This window comes from Bufo gargarizans, chromosome 7 (genome assembly GCF_014858855.1).
Source record: "Bufo gargarizans isolate SCDJY-AF-19 chromosome 7, ASM1485885v1, whole genome shotgun sequence".
In the NCBI taxonomy this organism is placed as follows: Eukaryota; Metazoa; Chordata; class Amphibia; order Anura; family Bufonidae; genus Bufo; species Bufo gargarizans.
Window position 1 is genome coordinate 68,117,689 of NC_058086.1, and position 20,993 is coordinate 68,138,681.

Here is a 20,993-nt window from a genome sequence, read left to right on the forward strand (position 1 = left end):
TATTTGTGACTGTACACCAAGTTTTCTCTTTGTTTTGTTTATTTGTGGACTACCACTTTAAAGGGGTTTTCCAGGAGTAGAATATTAATGACTTCCGGATAGGCAATCAATATGCCGGACCCCACCGATCTGATATTGATGACCTATCATGTGACTAGGTCACTCAATATTCTCCCAGATAAACCCTTTAAGGACATAGCCTACTTTGGTACTTCTGTTTTTCAACCCCTCCTTGGAGAAGCCATAACTTTAATTTATTTTGCTGTTGATGTGCCTGAACTAGGGCTTGTTTTTACAGGGTGAGTTGTATCTTTTCAGTGGCACCATTTTAAGGTACATCTAAAGTGTATATTGTATAGCTTTTAAAACATTTTGGGGTGACTGTGAAAATACCCTGTCATTTTGGGTGTTTTTTAATTTTTGAGATTAGGGTTTCATTTTTACAGCACAGTAAACTTGACATATTGACTCTTATTATACAGATCAGTGATTGTGGAGATAAAGTATACAGTTGTTGTTATGTTTTACTACTTTTTAAAAATGAAAGATTTTATATATATATTTTTTTTTAATTGCTTTACGTCACCATATTCGGTTGCCCGTAACTTTTTTTTTTTTTTGGCTAATGGAGTTGTGTGAGGGCTCATTTTTGTAAGTTGAGCTGTAGTTTTTTAGTTTTTTGTAAACATTTTGCAATTCATGCAACCTTGCGATAATTCATTTATGTTTTTTGGGAGGCAAGGTGAACAAAATGACTATCTTAGCTTTGAGGACTTATGATGTTCACCGCATGAGACAAATAACATGATGTTTTAATAGTTTGGACATTTACAAATGCAGCAATACCAGTTGTGTGTGGCTTTATTTTTTTTATCCATTTTTAAAAACTTTTACATTCATTTTCAGTCCCCTTAGGGGACTTGAACCTGCTGCAGTCATGTGATCACTTGTACTATATTGCTAATATGCCTGTATTACAATGTGTAGGGATTTTTACCACCATCCATAGGTAGGGTGGAAAGGAGGTACTGACAGATTAGTCCTGGGGGTCTTAAGAAGCCCCCAGCTGTCATGGAAACTACTTGGCATCCTGCAGTTGTGTTTGTGGGGTGCTGATCGGAGGACAGGCCCCCTCCCTCTTTCTAACAACTCAGATGTTGCCCTCAGTATTGACTATATAATATATGTGGGGTTAAATTGCTGGGATCAGAATTATTTCTGATCCTGGCAGTGAGAACGTGTTGCATTATAGTGCGGTACTATTATGGTGCTTCATGTTAGAGATACCTGAAGCAATGTACAACGCAGGGTGGGAAGGGGTTAAATATTAATACTTTAATTCCATTTAAACTGGTGCAAAGAAAAAGCAGAGTAGTCTCCTACAGGAACCAGTCAGATGTCCGGGTTTATTTTACAGTGTCTCTGGAAAATGTGAGATGGAATCCCATTGGTCTACTTATTCATTGCACCAGTTTTGATACATCTCCCCAAGTGTATTTTTTATTTATTCTTTTGCCCTCCTAAGGCTGCATTCACGTAGTGCTTTAGCCCTCCACATGACGTAAACTTCTAAATACACAAAAATGGTATTCAGACGAATGCCGCAAAGACTTTAATGGTTTAAACAGAGTTCAAATGATTCATCTTTAGACTCTGTTTCACCTGTTTTCCTTTCTAGCATTTTTGCCGGACAAAATAGCGCAGTTTACCATGCTGTTCTGTCTGGCAAAAATTCACATATTCTGACCTATAACCCCAATGAAAAAAACTTTGTGAACAGGGTTGCCAACCAGAACTCTTCTTTTTCCGAAAAACGTATTCCAAAATCAAGGACGGACAATATTTTTTACAGACAAATTGAAAAACCATAACGAATGATATAGACAGGTAATACTTAGTCTTTAGCTCAATATGGTGCTAAGAACGCATTCGCTGTGAGCTGTAAAATGATAATTGCCACCAAAATATATTCAACTACCACCAGCCTCAAAAAATCGTGGACACATCAATTTTTTTTCAGACCACGGACTGTCCAGAAAGTTCATTGCGGTTGGCAACCCGATATGTGGATGCAAACTAAACTGGGCTTTTATTTTGTTAATATTTGTCTGGATATGACTTCTGGCTTCTTTAATTTCTGGTGTCTGTTCTTCAATCGTAGTCTCAAAACTACTGTTCAGTTAAGCCCATGTACCATTGTTTGGGAACCTTTTTAAAAGTGTATTCTGGTTGTTAAGTCATGGACTACCCACAGGATAGGGGATAACTACAGTGTTGGATTGGTGGTAACACAAGGTCATACCTCTGGGACTACCGCCCATCACGAGTACAGGTATCCAGTAGCCCTTGGAGCCACCAGAGATGAACGAAGTGGCAGGTCGAACATAACTACCATTCCATTAATCTCTATTGGGGTTCCGGACAGAGCTGAGTACTGTTTGACTATTGGCAAAACTGCTATAGAGATTAATGGAGTGGCAGTTCACTTGCCCATCCTTCTGCTTTGTTCATTTTGGGGGCTCTGAGGACTACGGGGCACCAGTACTCATGATAAGGGGAATACCAGAATACCCCTTTTAAGAAAAAAAATATATATATATATGGTAATTCTAGTTTAGCTTCAAGATTGACTGCTGCTTGCCATCAGTTTTTAAGATACATAAATATCAATGCAGATCATGATTAATTTGTTTTACTGGTTTTAATATTGAAACCTAGGCTAGCATGTTTGTGTGGTTATTGGTTAGGGACTGTATGTATCTTTTAATACTTAGTCCTTTAAACAGGCCAATGCACAGGGCAAAGATCAGTTTACTTGAACAATCATCCCTTTGTATGGGGTTGAATGATCACTGGCGCGATCATTCATCCCCATACAGATCCTGCTATATCGGTAGCAGATCCATGCTGCTGACAAACAATGACTTTAGGCGTCACGTGAAAGTTGCAGACTGACGTTGCGTGATCGGCGGTAGCTTTACACGGGACAGTGATTGGGAATGGGCGTTGTCCCCGATAAATGTCCTAAAGGGCCCCCTAGACACTGGCACGTGCTGAGGCTTCTGGTTGTTCCTGGTGGATTTGAGAACAGGTAGATGATCTAAATTTTTGTAGTAGAATGTGAGGACTGTCCTTACTGTTTTCTGTAACGGTCTACATCATCTTAGAGTAGAAAAATCCTAGTGTGAGATAAGAATCACTTCCAAGTATTTGAAGTGTTTATATCTCCCCATTATGGAGTCCAATTACATTGGGCTACTTAAAGGGGTATTCGAGTGGCAACATTTTCAATGTACTTACCTTACTGATCCCCCACAGCTGCTGTTTGGCCGCTGCTCCGATCCCCACATTTGCTGTTCTCTGGTTCAACAGATCATATATTCTTGTGTTACCTGAATGGAATGCCTTGTCTGCTGCTGACCATTTTTTGTATGCTATGCTTTACTATGGCTGCTCAGGGGCTGGCTGCACAGATGTTTGTGTTGTAGTGTTTTATGTACTTTTTTTTGTGTTTTTTGCCTGCCTCCCTTTTCCCGACAAAAATTTGTAAACCACATACAACCCGCCTGTTGCCTATTTGGTTGTGCCTAACCGTCTGTCTTGTACTGTTTTGCCTTGTAGGGTCCACTCTGAAACGGCTATGTCTAGGCAAAGAGCACAGCAGTAGTAACTATCTGGTTTTTCTTTTTCTTGTTTCTTGGCATCATCCCCCATAGCATGGAAACGTTTTATCCTTGTTGCTAGCTTGTTTACATATAGTAGTGCAGGAGAAAAATTGTTCTGAGCATTGTGCCTTTTTAGACATTTCATCGGGCATTTCTCGGATAATCCACACGCCATGAACTCTGGTGTGATTATCTGCATGCTGTGTACATTGTGTTTGTGCTCTTCTTATGTCTTGTGATCAGTTTCTTGAATGTTCTTCGGTCTCTGTATTCTCATTCCGGTTGAACTGAGGATTTTTCTGCATTTGCTATTTTCTACGGAATATCCTTTTGAGTGGTCAGGGCAGTAAAGAGAGGTCTATTCTCATAATGTATTTTAGATTTTTACCATAAAACTATTGATCGGTGGCTAGAGGCCATGTCCTATTATTATATGACCATTTTTCAACATAAAATGACCCTTGAAGGCACATCCAGCAGTATTTTGTTTGTTATACCCTACTTACCTATACCTACCAAAAGCAACCAAGTCATTTTGGTTGTCTGTAGCCCGAAGAATATCCCATCCCTTTCATACTGCCAAATACTACCCTTTTGGATCCTTAGTGCACATGCACACAGCAGGACCAGCACACAGAGCCCGTACAGTTTTTTAGTACATGGCCAGTGGATTGCATGCGCTATATCATCTGATGGAGCATGTTGTAATTTAATTAAAAAAAACCTTTTTTTTTGCTGTTTTAGGATTCATACATCTCTTTAAATAACCCCATGCACCTCTACTGGTGCCTTTATTACAGCTCGTTACAGCCTTAAAGGGTCACTGAGTTATAAGAAAACGTTTTATGTCATAAGGACGCATCAGAAGTTTTGATCAGTGGGGTCTGAATGCTGTGATCCCCACTGATCACTAGAACGAGAAGACATTGCTCACATATGGGGTTTGCTCTCATCGCTGCAGGGTACAGAATCGAGACGGACCCATAAACTTCTATTGAGTCCACCTCCTGCAGTGAGGAGAGTGAGCACAATAGATGAGGTCTTCTCTCTCCTTGTTTGAGCAATTGGTGGGGATCTCAGCACTCCATCCACACCAATCGAAACTTTTGATATGTCTCTGACATATAAAAAGTTTTCTCTAAACTCAATGACCCTTTACGGAGGTTGTTCAACTTATTTAAACAGTCTCTCTCAGTGCTCCAATTGTCATAAAAGAATAAATATTCAACTATTTCATCCACTACCACATTTAGTCTCGCAGCTGCTGCAGCCATGACATTGTTTTCACAGCTGCTATGATGACCTGCCCATATACACTGGATACCGCTGCAGCCAGTCACTGGCCTCAGTAGTATACAATACATGACTTCTACAAAGTCCAGTGGGGAAGAATGCAGCCATGGCACTGGTAGGGGATAAAATAGGGGAGTCTATATTATTTTATTATCTTATCACAATTGCTGGCTTGGGAAACATTTTTTAATAGGTCTGCAAACAATACAGCTGTGTTGATGAGCCCTTACCGATGACGGTTATAAATGTTCTCCGGGCAGGTTAGGTAATCAGTCTTTTGTATTATCCTGTGGAAGAAAGATCATTCATTTAGTACCTACTTGTCCCTCATTCTGCCGATGCCACTGTCTCCACTGCACTCGCACGGGCTGTGCCCTTCTCTTCCTGATCAGCTGCATTTTACTATTATGCAGCTGAACAGAAAAAAAAGGAACACATCTGGTAGGTACCCCGAGCGGAAGAGCCCGCAGCCTGTATGTGTGCAGTGGAGATGGCATAGACAGAGCGAGGGATAGGTAAGTACTAACTAAACCATTTGACTTCTACAGGATGGTAAAACCACGGATTACCTAAAATGCCCGAAGAACCCCATCAATACGATTTCCTGTAAGTCCCCCAATCTATCATGTAGGGGTAGAAGACTGTGTGGATTCTGTTGATTTTCCCACAGTAACAAATTTTTGCTTCCTTTTATGATCCGGTCTAGAAGAACAACCAGATGACTTTTAGGCCTTGGACTGCATCGGCTTCTGGTCTATAATACCCCCATAGTATCCTACATCTCTAGATTTGGAGTCTTAACAGAATGAGAATACATAGGACTCTGCAGATGTTGGGCAGGAATCTTTTAGAAGACTTGAGTGATTATTTCTGTATTTGTGCAGGATCCTCAACGAGCAGTCTTGCCGCAGGCCCCGAACAGTCGTCTGTCCCTCCTGTGACTGCTTCTCAAATCCAGGCTCAGTCTAACAATAGTAACAACAAAAAGGGGACGTTCACAGAAGACCTTCACAAGCTCGTGGATGAATGGGCAAGCAAAACTGTTGGAGCAGCACAATTGAAACCATCCTTAAACCAACTGAAGCAGTACCAGCAATGGCTGGACCTGGAGCACAAGCCTACATCCAGCAATGAGGAGTCCAGTTCAGTAAGTCAGTTTTCTGCTTTTAAAGGGGATATGTCGCCCCCATTTTAGATCATTATCTATAGTAATACATCGTTAGTACTGCAAATATGGAGTCCAGATCACTACTTTTACTATTTTCCTACTACCCCCGGTTTTCCCACGGTCAGTGCTCAGAGCTGCACTGAAATACACAGGACTGCTGTGCTGTTCCAGCATAATGGAGAGGACTCCTGTAAGGCAGTCCTGACAACGTATTTCAACAGAGCTCTGAGCACTAAACAGCAGTAGGAAAATAAAGAATAGTGATCTGGACTCTATCTGCGGTACTACTCATGTATTATTGAGACTGGTCCAAAACTGGGGTGACAGATTCCCTGAATACTTGGACAGAAAGTTATTTTTTCTTATAGAGAAAAGAACTAGCAACACAAAGTCACATTCTATATTGATTTTATTAACTTTTACATTTAAAGGGGTTAGCCAAGACCATAACGGACCACCCAGAGTGGCAGACCCGCACTGATGACCATACTTACCTGGTCCCTGCCGCTGGGTTCAGTATCCATTGATTCATGACCGGCTCTTCATCTCCCAGCTGCACTGAAATCAACATCCTGTTGACTGGCGGGGGGCATGTGACCGCTGCACCTTATTGCTGGCCATAGCGGAGATCTGCTCCTCTTTCAGGTAGGAGAGGAAGAGCCGGCCGTGGAGCAATGGGGACCAAGTAAGTATGATCACCACCACAGGTTGGTAGTCTTGGATAAGAGCACTTCTTTTCTTTTTTTCCTAACTTTTTTTTTTACCTGTTTTTGCCCCATTCCTTTGTTATATTGTTTGGAAATACTTATGACCATTCCACTTGCCAATAGATAGTGTATCTGATCACTTACTATTAACCCTGATTGGACAGCATCATAGTGTGCAGGGATATACCCCATTGACAAGCTGAATGGTAACATCCAGTTATGTTTATTCCTACATTTTCAAGGAGGAATAACATAGCAACAGCACAAGGCAGTGTTTTTAACTTTGATCACAAATTCATATATGAAAAACTTGGTCACTGTGAAATCTAGTAATGACTTTTTCACTCTCATTACACACAATGTGCACGTGATTGAAAAGTGTTAAAGGCCCCAAAGAGTGCCACTTACAGTACAGACCAAAAGTTTGGACACACCTTCTCCTTCAAAGAGTTTTCTTTATTTTCATGACTATGAAAATTGTAGATTCACACTGAAGGCATCAAAACTATGAAATAACACATGTGGAATTATATACTTATCAAAAAAGTATGAAACAACTGAAAATATGTCATATTCTAGGTTCTTCAAAGTAGCCACCTTTTGCTTTGATTACTGCTTTGCACACTCTTGGCATTCTCTTGATGAGCTTCAAGAGGTAGTCACCTGAAATGGTCTTCCAACAGTCTTGAAGGAGTTCCCAGAGATGCTTAGCACTTGTTGGCCCTTTTGTCTTTACCTGCGGTCCAGCTCATCCCAAACCATCTCGATTGGGTTCAGGTCCAGTGACTGTGGAGGCCAGGTCATCTGGCGCAGCACCCCATCACTCTCCTTCGTGGTCAAATAGCCCTTACACAGCCTGGAGGTGTGTTTGGGGTCATTGTCCTGTTGAAAAATAAATGATGGTCCAACTAAACGCAAACCGGATGGAATAGCATGCCGCTGCAAGATGCTGTGGTAGCCATGCTGGTTCAGTATGCCTTCAATTTTGAATAAATCCCCACCAGTGTCACCAGCAAAGCACCCCCACACCATCACACCTCCTCCATGCTTCACGGTGGGAACCAGGCATGTAGAGTCCATCCGTTCACCTTTTCTGCGTCGCACAAAGACATGGTGGTTGGAACCAAAGATCTCAAATTTGGACTCATCAGACCAGAGCACAGATTTCCACTGGTCTAATGTCCATTCCTTGTGTTCTTTAGCCCAAACAAGTCTCTTCTGCTTGTTGCCTGTCCTTAGCAGTGGTTTCCTAGCAGATATTCTACCATGAAGGCCTGATTCACACAGTCTCCTCTTAACAGTTGTTCTAGAGATGTGTTTGCTGCTAGAACTCTGTGTGGCATTGACCTGGTCTCTTATCTGAGCTGCTGTTAACCTGCGATTTCTGAGGCTGGTGACTCAGATGAACTTATCCTCCGCAGCAGAGGTGACTCTTGGTCTTCCTTTCCTGGGGCGGTCCGCATGTGAGCCAGTTTCTTTGTAGCGCTTGATGGTTTTTGTGACTGCACTTGGGGACACTTTCAAAGTTTTCCCAATTTTTCAGACTGACTGACCTTCATTTCTTAAAGTAATGATGGCCACTCGTTTTTCTTTACTTAGCTGCTTTTTTCTTGCCATAATACAAATTCTAACAGTCTATTCAGTAGGACTATCAGCTATGTATCCACCTGACTTCTCCACAACGCAACTGATGGTCCCAACCCCATTTATAAGGCAAGAAATTACACTTAATAAACCTGACAGGGCACACCTGTGAAGTGAAAACCATTTCAGGTGACTAACTCTTGAAGCTCATCAAGAGAATGCCAAGAGTGTGCAAAGCAGTAATCAAAGCAAAAGGTGGCTACTTTGAAAAACCTAGAATATGACATATTTTCAGTTGTTTCATACCTTTTTGATAAGTATAAAATTCCACATGTGTTAATTCATAGTTTTGATGCCTTCAGTGTGAATCTACAATTTTCATCGTCATGAAAATAAAGAAAACTCTTTGAATAAGAAGGTGTGTCCAAACTTTTGGTCTGTACTGTATATCCAAAGTGCATGGTCCTAACAGAGGAGGGAGACCCTTTGATGACCTGACCTCATCTGAGCAGAATGTTGTTGGACAGTGATATATAAAATGGAAGGCTTATTAACATTTAAAGGGCATCTGTCAGCAGATTTGTACCTATGACACTGGCTGACCTGTTACATGTGCGCTTGGCAGCTGAAGACATCTGTGTTGGTTGCATTTTCATGTGCCCGCATTACTGAGAAAAATATTGTTTTACTATATGGAAATGAGCCTCTAGGAGCAGAGGAGGCGTTGTCGTCAGGTCCTGTGTCCATGAGAAAAGATAGAATTTTTTATTTTTTTTTGCTGGTGGTAATTGATTACAGTATTTTGGTTGTAGTTTTCAGCATTTTACGGTCTTTTAAAGGCTGGCAAATAAGTTATCAGTATAGTGAGCTATAGAACGGTATTACTTATTTTTATCATTCATTATGGTTCTTCAATATGTCCGTAAAAAATATGGCTGTCCATGATTTAGGGACAAGTCCAGAAAAATAAAAATTCTGGTTGGCAACCCTGGTTGCCGTTACACCTAGAGATTCTGCTCTTTCTGCAACTGCTTCGCCCTCTGCACTTTGACAGTACCAGGCAGTAAAAATGTCATCACCCCTGGCGCTGTCGAGAAACGGCAACGCCCCTGTTGCTCCTACAGGCTCATTTACATATATTAAAACATAATTTTTCTCAGCAACGCAGACACATATGGACATGTGACCAACACAGATGGCGTGACAGAAGTCCTTTTAGGCATGTCCTACAGACATTTAATATTTGCTCTCTCTCCCCTCAGGCAAGTCAAGGTTTATCGGAAACAACAACAAAGTACAAAACTCCCCTGACTTGTGCGGCCCCCATGGGACTGATGTCCTCCTCAATTCCCGCAGCCCTTTCTGAAGCATCACAGTCTGGTTTATTACCACCTTACATGATGCCCTTTTGTCAGTATGCAGGAGTTTTCCCGACGCCAAAGTATGGAGTACAGTGGGCTGGAGCTACGATGCCCACCATGGCTGGAAGTCAGCTGATTACTCAGTCTGCCAGCATGCAGATATTCCCGATGTCCATGCCGCAGCCTACCATAAAGCAGTCTCATTCCAACATGAGGATCACGTAGCTTTGAGGCCTTCCTGTATATGAAAGTCTATATTTTAATTGTCTGAGCCTGCCCACGCCTTGTGTGTTCTCATGTCCCGCCCCAGCGGTGCTGGGTAAAGGTTTATGATTAGTAGCAGTCCTCTTCAGCACTGTAAGATGGATGAGGAGTATGGTATGACTGCGAGTCCTGGCCAAACCCACATCTACCTGCACACAACCATACTCTGCATTCCACAATCACTGTGAAAGTCATGTGAATAGTGTCTCATTGCCCTTACTGCTTGGTCTACATTCTGTGTCTTTATAATTTTACACATTCTGAAGTGTATAGTACTTGAACTAAAAATTAAGGGAGGTTTAGTGCCTTGAGTAATTTCCAGTATACCTGGGAAAACCTGTGTGAAAAAACTGAAAGAACAATGCTAGCATTTTTTTTCCATCCATTATTTAGTTGGCATTTTTTCCTTTTACCGCACGTACCAGTCATACCTACCTTTTATTTTCCTTATGGCCTTACCCGTGTTTTATATATCTCTACCCTCTCCAAGTTCATAAATTTAAATAAATTATATATATTTTTATTTTTAATTTAAACCTGTAAACGTATATATACAGTAGCTTTTTATTTTAATCTAGAAAATTGATAAATGACGTTTACAAAATAAAATGTTTCCAGGTACAAACCGAGCTACATTGTCATTGGGAGAATGCATCCGGTACCCTTTTTTTTGTATTATTTCACTCTTTTGCCAGAATTAATTTTTTTGATGTTTTTGGCACAAAGGAGGGCAGATTCTCAAGGTTTCAAGAATTAATTGAAATTATGTGGTTTTTAGTGGTTGCTAAAAGATTGTCCCACAATAACAAGTCATCGCCAATGCACAGGATACATATCTGATTAGTAGGGGTTTGTCCACCGGGAGCCCCACAAAGCACAAGTATAGGAATCTCTGATTTCCCTATACGAAAATGGCAATGGTCATACACATGCACTGCCACTCGAGTCCTCTCTAAGACTGCTGGGGATTCCAGCACTTGGCTTTCTCTGGCAGTCCCATAGAGATGAATGTAAAAGCAGCACACATACTTGACAGTTGATCCATTCACTCGAGAACCCTCTTGATTTAGGAGGGTCCCGGTGGGTGGACCCCCACCAAATACTTAGCACATGTCTCTGAGACTGTCTGAGATAGGAGATTACAGAGCTTGGTTTTTTTCTAGCAGCCCCGTAGAGATGAATGGAGCAGCAGCACACACATACTGTCTCTTCATTCACTTGGGGTAGAACCCCTATTCCCATGATCTGTGGAGGTCCCAGCAGTTGGACCCCCACTGATCAAATCTTTGGCACCTGTTTCAGACTGCCTGAGATAGGAGATCACAGCGCTTGGTTCTTTCCAGCAACCCCATAAAGATGAATGGAGCAGCAACACACATGCTACACTGCTGCCACACTCAAGAACCCACTCATGATCTAATGGGGCTCCCAGCAGTCGGACCCTCACCAATCAAATACTTAGCACCTATCCTGTGAACAGGTGATATGCTATTATGCTTTAACAACCTTTTTAAGATGGTAATAAAAAAGTGGTATTAGACATCTGCCCATACATTATCTTTGGTCATCATCTCATGGGCTGATCTGCTATTCACATGAATACATTCCATTTACGAACCCTTTATGCCTATTGATGCTAATATGCATTTCCAGATGGGTACATCCATTGCAATTTCGGGTTACTGATGCACTTTCACAGTACATGTTTAGATGTCTAGATTAGCCTTGCACTATGTTATCATAGAATTGGCTAGAAACCTTTAGGAATATGCCCAATTCATTTTTTATTTTCATAACTTTTGGTTGGTCACCCTAATTTACTTTGCACGTTATTCATTGCCCACGGTCACAATCTTCTCAGTATTAGCGCACACACAGCTGCTCCCTTTGGGAGAGGTTACGGTTATATGCCCTTTCCACTTGAACAAGTAGAGCTTTTATGGTAAGGAAGTAGCCTTTGCTGGCAAAGCTTCTGCTCACCCGTCACCATAGCTTCTTTTTGTTATAAGATTGAGGTTACCTCTTCACCAAGAATATTGCTTTTGATTTTCAAATCTAGTCCAATTAAGAATAACCTCTGGGATATGATTGTCTGGAGTTGATAATGTCCTTTTTGGTGTGTAATTTTATTTTATTTTTTCATTATTTTTTTTCCTGTTTTGAGCTTTCCTTTTTCAGATTCATAACATGTGGCATCAGCAATACTTCATTAACCAGAAACTTTGCATAGACTCTACAGTTACTATAGCGAACAGTCTATATTTATGCAGTTGACATTGCCAGAACTAATGGTAGGTCCAGCCTTTGATCTGTTTAAAAACAGGGTAAGGATAGCCACGGCCACTGGTACTACTGTACTTTAGTAACGTGCACCAGACGACCTGTGTAGTCTGCAATGTACTTGGTGGATTTCATACTGGTTGTTGTACACAACTTGTTGGCATCACTCCAGCCTGCTCACTATGACAAGTGGTTGACCCTCAAATCAGGTAGTCAGACACTATAACTGGATACACTGCTCTTTATTTTGGATTCTCCGCTGGCACCTCATTCTGTCAAGCTGTGAAGTGTATCTCCCTGAGTCTTCAACCATTGTAAATGTGTCCATTTTATTGGTAATCCCTGACTATAAACACATCAATTCTATTGGAATTGAATTTTCTATTGATCCATTCTGCAGGGCAAGAACCTTTTAAGAAAGGGAGAGATTTCTGTTCTCTTCAACAACTTGAAAATTTGTTTTTAGATTCATGTCTGTGCTTCATGAGCAAACATGGGAAGTATGTACTGCACTCTTTTCCCTATGCTTGCACTGAATCGTACCTTCCAAGTCGCTCTTGCCTGATTGTACAAACTGCCCTTCTCTCCTGTATGCTGACACGGTCAGTGGCACCTATGCCTCAATATTGTAAAATAATACAAAATAAACATTTTGTGCTTGAAAACATTCTGAAGTTGTCTTCGTGTTTTCCCTTGTCTACCTTGGTCCTGGACCAATATTTTTACCATCAATTCACTTCATTACAAATTCAAATTGTGTATCTACTGCTGGTTTGTCTTACTTAGGCCTTATGCACATGGCAGTTGGGTGGAAGTGTGCACCCTGCATCACAGATGCGGACCCATTCACTTGAAGCGGAATGGAGCCACGAAACACTGGAAGCACCACGGAGTGCTTACATGGTGTTTTTTCAGTTTTTCTGCACCGCAAAAACAAATGACATGTCATATTTTTTTGCGGTGCGGACAGACCATGGACCCATTCAAGTTGAAAGGGTCTGGCCCGCTGCATGGATGTTGCCCGTGCATTGGGGACCACAATTGCGGTCCCCAATGCACGAAACGGCCGCACAACTGCAGTGTGCATGAGGCCTTAGGATAGCAATTGGGTATAAATTGTCATCCAATTATGTAACTTTTAAGAACCAGTATTTATAGAGCACCTGTTACGTCAAGCATGTAGTCCTTTCTTGGGCACTATGATGGCAAGAGGAACTGAGCAGATTGATTATAGTTTTGTGGAAACAGATTTAGTAGAACTATTAATATACACTACTCACAAAAAAGGGATATTTGACATTTGGGTGAAATTTATGGAAAACAAAGTTCACTCTACAGTAATATATCATGAAAGTAGGACATTTAAGTCGAAGCATGCAATGGTGATTTCCTTATCTCAAACAATTTATTTAAACAAAAGCCAACAACAGTGGTGGGTGTACCCCCACAAAAAATGTCAGTGTCTCAATTTGTCATGTGGCCTTGAGCATCAATTACAACTTGACAAAGACATCTCCTGCTGTTCACTAGTTAACTTCTTGTCTTCTGAGGCATGGCATCCCACTCTTCTTGAAGGGCGGCACTCAGGTCATTGAGGTTCTGGGGTACAGAGTTACGAGCCTCTACACAGCGACTCAGCTGATCCCATAGGTTTTCAATGGGATTCAGATCTGAGGAAAGTGCAGGCCACTCCATTTGAGGTACCCCAGTCTCCAGCTGCTGCTCCCTAATGATGCGACCTCGATGAGCTGGCGCATTGTCACCCATGAAGATGAAATTAGGCCTGTGCTCATGCAGAGGCACAATGGCTGGATTAATGATTTTATTCAAGTAGTATTGGCTTGTCACTGTACCATTTACAAAGTGTAGGGCAGTTCTGTATTGACTAGACACGCCTGCCCACACTAACACCAGCACCACCAAGGGCTCATCTGGTGACAACAGTGGCTGATGCATAGCGATCTCCTTGACATCTCTGTGAATAGCACTGAGGTCCACTGGTCCCTCATCCAGCGTAAATGCTCTCTGGCCCATGCAAGACAATGCCGCCTTTGGTCAGGTAAACTTGCAGGTCATCTGTATTAAAGAGAACCGGCTACCAGAAAGTGCAGTGCAATCTGTGGACGGCATGTTATACAGCAGGAGACGCTGAGCAGACTGATACAGTATCTCACAAAAGTGGGTACACCGCGCACACATTTTTGTAAATATTTTAGTATGTTTTCATGGGACAACACTGAAGATATGACACTTTGATGCTGTAAAGTAGTCAGTGTACAGCTTGTATAACCGTGTAAATTTGGTGTGCCCTCAAAATAACTCACACAGCCATTTCTGTCTAAACCCCTGGCAACAAAATTGAGTACACTCCTAAGTGAAAATAGCCAAATTGTGCCCAATTAACAATTTTCCCTCCCTGGAGTCATGTGACTCATTGTACAGGTCTCGGGTATGAATGGGGAGAAGGTGTGTTAAATTAGGTGTCATCGCTCTCGCACTCTCATACTGGTCACTGGAAGTTCAACATGACAACTCGTGGCAAAGAACACTCTAGGATCTGAAAAAAAAAAACAATTGGCTATAAGATTGCCAGCACCCTGAAACTGAGCTGCAGAGGTAAAGGGGTGGGGGGGGGGGGGGGGTCAGCGTGTCAGTGCTCAGACTATACACCGCATCAAACTGGTCTGCATGGCTGTCGTCCCAGAAGGAAGTCTCTTCTAAAGATGATGCACAAGAAAGCCCACAAACGGTTTGCTGAAGACAGGTAGACTGAGGACATGGATTACTGGAACCATGTCCTGTGGTCTGATGAGACCAAGATAAACCTTTTTGGTTCAGATGGTGTCAAGCGTGTGTAGCTGCAACCAGGTGAGGAGCACAAAGACAAGTGTGTCTTGCCTACAGTCAAGCATGGTGGTGGGAGTGTGATGGCTTGGGGCTGCGTGAGTGCTGCTGGCTCTGAGGAGCTAAAGTTCATTGAGGGAACCATAAATGCCAACATGACCACTGCCTTGCTAATGAAAGTGAGAGTGAAAGTTTTGGACTGGCCAAGCATGTCTCCAGACCTAAACCCTATTGAGCATCTGTGGGGCATCCTCAAATGGAAGGTGGAGGAATGCAAGGTCTCCAACAGCCACCAGCTCAGTGATGCCCTCATGGAGGAGTGGAAGAGGATTCCAGTGGCAACCTGTAAAGCTCTAGTGAACTCAATGCTCAAGAGAGTTAGGCCCCTTTCACACGGGCGAGTATTCCGCGTGGGTGCAGTGCGTGAGTTGAACGCATTGCACCCGCACTGAATACCGACCCATTCATTTCTATGGGGCTGGGCACATGAGCAGTGATTTTCACGCATCACTTATGCGTTGCGTGAAAATCGCAGCATGCTCTATATTCTGCGTTTTTTAACGTAACGCAGGCCCCATAGAAATGAATAGGGTTGCAGCAAGTACTGAGGAAAAAATACATGGCAGGTAAGTATTGCCTGTAGATACTGAATTGTGTATCAGCATTGAGCTCATGGTTGGAAGGTCCCCTTAAACTGTACAGAGGCATGCAAAAGTTTGGACAACGTTGGTCAAAATTACTTTAGAATTCGGATAACTCCTTTAAATAGCCTGTTAGGGTTAAGGCTTGCTCAGTCATCATTAGGAAAGGCCAGGAAATAAAAATTTCAAAGCTTTATAAATATCCAGACTCATCTAACCTTGTCCCAAAAAACAGCAGCCATGGGTGGTTCTAAGGTGCCTAACACTCTGAAAATAAAAATGATTAAGGCCCACAAAGCAGGAGAAGGCTATAAGAAGGCAAAGCATTTTAATTTTGCCATTTCCTCAGTTTAAAATGTAATTTAAGAAATGGCAGTTAGCAGGAACTGTGAAGGTCAAGATAACGTCCGAAAAATTTCAGAGACCGCTGCTCGTAGGATTGCTAAAGGCAAATCAGAACCCCCACTTGATTGCAAAAGCCCCTCAGGAAGATTTAGCAGTTGTTACATTGTGCTATTGTTCACAACACCTGCACAAATATGACCTTCATGGAAGAAAACCCCTCATGCGGCTTCTCCACAAAATTCAGCATCAGAAGTTTGCAAAAGAACATTTAAAAGCCTAATGCATTTTGGAAAAAAGTCCTGTGGACCCATGACGTTGAAATTAGAACTCTTTGGCCACAATGAGGTATGGTATCTTTGGATACAGGTACAGAATTTTATGAAAAGAACACCTCTCCGACTATTAAGCATAGGGGTGGATCAATCATGTTTTGAGGTTGTGTTGCAGCCAGTGGCATGGGGAACGTTTCAAGGGTAGAGGAAAGAAAGGATTCAATGAAATTCCAGCTAATTCTGGAAGCAAACATAACACTAACTGTAAAAAAGCTGAAGTTGAAAAGAGAATGGCTTCTACAAATGGATATTGATCCTAAACACACCTCAAAATTCACAATAGACTACCTCCAAAAGGGACAAGCTGAAGGTTGTACCATGGCCCTCACAGTCCCCTGATCTGAACATTATTGAAAATCTGTGGCTAGACCTCAAAAGAGCAGTGCATGCAAGACGGCCCAGGAATCTCACAGACATGGAAGAATTTTGCAAGGAAGAATGGATGAATATCCCTCAAACAAGAATTGAAAGACTGGCTGGCTACAAAAAGCATTTACAAGCTGTGATACTTGCCAAAGGATGAGGTGCTACTAGGTACTAACCATGCAGAGTACCCAAAGCTTTGCTTTGGGCCTTTTTTCCTTTTTGTTGTTTTGAAAATATAAAATAAAAAATTTAGTTTTTGCTTAAAATACAAACTGAATGTGTCTTCTTTTAACTTAATGCCGTTTGAAGATCATTTCATCTTCCACTTGTTTAACTGTTCACAGTAACTGTCATTTTGACCAGGGGTGCCCAAACATTGCACACCACTGTGCATATATTTTAACACTGCGGTTCATTTCTGTGTAGAAATGTCATGATCTTGTATTTTATTTTCTCTAAGTACTCACTCGCCAGTGCAAGGGTCAATACTTGGTATAAGTCAAATGTATAAATCAAGAAGAGACCATAACCCCTGAGGTTAGTGGATGGCAGGGGTCCTCCCAGGGGAGCCAAGACTCCATTCAGATGTCCTATTTTTATTGACCAATCCATTTAGGGGAAAAAAGGGAATGTGTTCCATTAAGTGTTCTGTTAATCTAATGGGCTTCATTAAATAAATGGCATTGCAGAATCCTTCTAGAACATCCTACAAACTGTCCTCCTGTAAATAATGATCCTGGATGGGATGTTTTGCTGACAAGGACTAAGGCCTCTCATGCACACAGCCGTTGTGCGGCCATTCAATGCATTGGGGACCGCAATTTGACCAGGTAAGTATTTTAACCCCATAAGGGTGTATTTTCAGGTTATATTGGCTCAATTTGGGGTACCTCTGTTACAAGATGGTCAGTGGTTTGTTCATATTCCATGCACACTGCTAGGCTGAAAATTAGTCTCCAGAGCATCTCTGTCCAAAAACTACAAATAGTGCCATGTAAAAAAAAAAAAAAAGACCAGAATTCAGTCTCTCAGTATAAAATAATTATCCATTAAAAAGGCATACCATGAGCATAGTACCGCTATACAGGTGTGTGCGCTACAAACCTGTTGGGTTTTTTTTTAACCCCTTTCCTGGCCTCCACCGAACATGTAGCTGTATTTGAGACGACAGCTATTGAGATCTGAAAAACCAGAAGTGTTGCGCTTCTGGCCCTGAAAATGCTCCCCCATGTGGCATAATAGACATAACTATTAAAATGTTAAGGGGCGGGTTAGAATATGGAGATGAAAAGTATAAATTTTAGGGAGTGCCGTAAAAAAAAAAAAGGAACCCAGAAAACTGTGGTAGAATAGTAGTTTTTTTTTTCTACTAATTCCACCCTATTTTTTTCCCCAGCTTCCCACTACATCATATGCAACAGTAAATGGTGCCATTCGAAAGTACAACTTGTTCTGTGAAAAACAAGCCCTCAGAAGGCTATGTGAACAGAATAAGCTGTGTAAAATTACCTGTTGTGTTACAAATGATGTAAGAATGCATATCAAAAGTTTGCCCTGTAGCAAATAAATGTTGTGGGCTATTAAGAAAAGGGCATAACTTTCACATTTTATGGCCACATCCGTAAGATGCTGTAGATTATGGCCAGGCCTGTCTTTTCTGTTCGGTGTCTATAAAGAGACTAATGGAGAGATTTATCAAACTGGTGTAAAGTAGAACTGGCTTAGTTGCCCATAGCAACCAATCAGATTCCACCTTTCTTTTTTCACAGCTCTTTTGGAAAATGAAAGGTGGGGTCTGGTTGCTATGGGTAACTAAGCCAGTTCTACTTTACACCAGTTTGATAAATCTCCCCCTAAGTGATGGAATAGACTCCAAGCTTCTAGCTCTGTGATGGCTAACCTCCGGCACTCCAGCTGTGGTAAAACTACGACTCCCAAGATGTATTCTTGCTTGGCTGTTCTCAGAACGCCATAGAAATGAATGGAGCATGCTGGGAGTTGTAGTTTCACCACAACTGGAGTGCCGGAGGTTAGCCATCACTGTAAAATCTAGCCCATCTGGTTACAAATCTGCCACCACTGAATCCCTCGTCTTGGTAAGTATTTGGAAACAATGGGGGAGAGTTATCAAAACTGGTGTAAAGTAGAACTGGCTTAGTTGCCCATAGCAACTAATCAGATTCCACTTTTCATTTTCCAAAGGATCTCTGAAAAATTGAATCTGATTGGTTGCTATGGGAAACTAAGCCAGTTTTCCTTTACACCAGTTTTGATAAATCTCAACCAAACCATTTCATTTCTGACTAGAAGCGATTGTCACAGTTGCAAATATATTTTTCTTCCCACCTTCACATAAGAAGGGGGAAAATTGTGCCCCTATAGATGCCCCTCTAATTTAAAAAAAAATCTAAAATCATTTTAGATGAAAGTCAGCCCAACCTATGTGACCTCAGCTCGAATTGAACAGTACTGTGAATCTGAGCAGCTCGGAGAATCTAACATGACACAACAAGGAGGTGTGGAGAAGGTTGATTCTACTTTACTGAAGTCAAGGTGGGGTTTATATACACTTACACCAAAGAAAAGTTGTGTGCATAAAGAGTGTTGTCTGTAAAACGGCGCTGACCGTGCAAACTCGGTGGAGAAGCTCCATCCTTAAGCCTATTAGCGATGGGAGGGCAGCGTTCCCTCTCTGCAATCGCCTGCTCGCTAGCGGAGGAGATTGCTGCTATTACATGCAGCGATTTCCTCCACAGCATGGGGAGAAGCGATCACTATCATACGGTCTAGTGGTTTGCTGGCGGCAGATCGCTATTAGACAGCACGATCTGCCGCCGGCAAGCACAGATTTTTTTTAAAGCATGCTTACAAATCAGAATTGCCCAATGAACGAGCATTTGCTTGTTCATCAGGCCTTCGGTGTGCAGTATTACACTGCTAGATGATCACTAACGAGTGTTCATGCGAATGCTGATTAGTGATTATTGGCCAGTGTAATACAGCCTTTAAGCAACTTGTCTTACTACCTTTATCCTAAGGCCTTGGTATACTGAGATAAACACATTCCAAAGCAAGTACACGTGTGGGTGAGTGTTCTACAGAAAGCATTACTAAAAACACTCTACAAGAAAGGGGACATGATGGAGTTTATAAGGACTTCTCTCACACCATTAAAGGAAAAACAATTGTGATTGAGGACAACGCAAGGGCTCCTACAAGATATTCAATGAATTCCGAACTGTATGAACTAGAATTTGTCAGACTATTCAACAATTCTGCAAGACCCAGACTATGGGGAATGGAGGAATTCAGCTCAACGCCGTCACAAGTAGCAAAATAAAAGGTATGGGGGATAATTATTAAGCCCAGCGGTTTTCACACCAGTCTTAAGACGCACTGTGCTGCCAGAGGAAGCGCCACAGTTATGTAGAGGTGCAGGCCTCTACATAATTTTGGCGCTTCGTCCAGCAGGCTGTGCAACAGCCTTAACTCTACTCCAGTGTCTATGCTGGTGTAGATTTAAGCAATTTTCCACTCCAAAAACCAGCATGGAAAATGATAAATGAGCTGCCCCTGATGGCCTGCCAGCTTCCTCTCCCAAACTACGCCCCCTTTTATCGCCACTCGGGAAAAGTGGCAGTTTTTGCTGTCAAAGACATGTTTACTGTTCCCAATAAAACTTATTCTTGATATGGGGACAAATGGTGGTTAGGGTTGTTGTGGCATTTTATTTATTTTTTCCTGGACCCACAGACTTTAATAGGCATGTTTCATCTGCATCACGGACCAAAATAGTGCCACCACAGTCAGTGGAAAATCACAAACACATTCAAATCAATGTGCAAACAAAACAAAGTGTGCTGTCCATGGAGAATACGTTACAGCCACACATCCAGGATTCACTGCCACAGAGTTGAAACCCACAAGAAGAAGTGGCATGCTGTCATGACTAAGGACGAGCGAATCGACTTCGCATAATACTTTGTTTGAATACTGTACAGAGCGAGCGCTCCGTACAGTATTAGAATGTATTGGCTCCTATGAGCCGAAGTTATTACTTCGCGAAGTCTCGTGAGACTTCGCATAACTTCAGAAATAAATTTCCACTGTAAAAAAAACATTTCCCAAACTCTGATATGGTTC

At 41.9% G+C, this 20,993-nt stretch overlaps 1 protein-coding gene across 1 annotated transcript in view; it reads left to right on the plus strand.

The window, feature by feature from the left end:
* The window catches only part of WNK2 (WNK lysine deficient protein kinase 2), a 171,354-nt gene extending 161,351 nt beyond the window's left edge, over positions 1-10,003 (plus strand). Inside the window, exons 25-27 of the mRNA XM_044302397.1 lie at positions 3,622-3,666; positions 5,843-6,105; positions 9,680-10,003. Of these exons, the coding sequence (XP_044158332.1) occupies positions 3,622-3,666; positions 5,843-6,105; positions 9,680-10,003 (632 nt within the window). The remainder of the gene's footprint in view (positions 1-3,621; positions 3,667-5,842; positions 6,106-9,679) is intronic.
* The last annotated feature ends 10,990 nt before the right edge of the window (positions 10,004-20,993 follow it).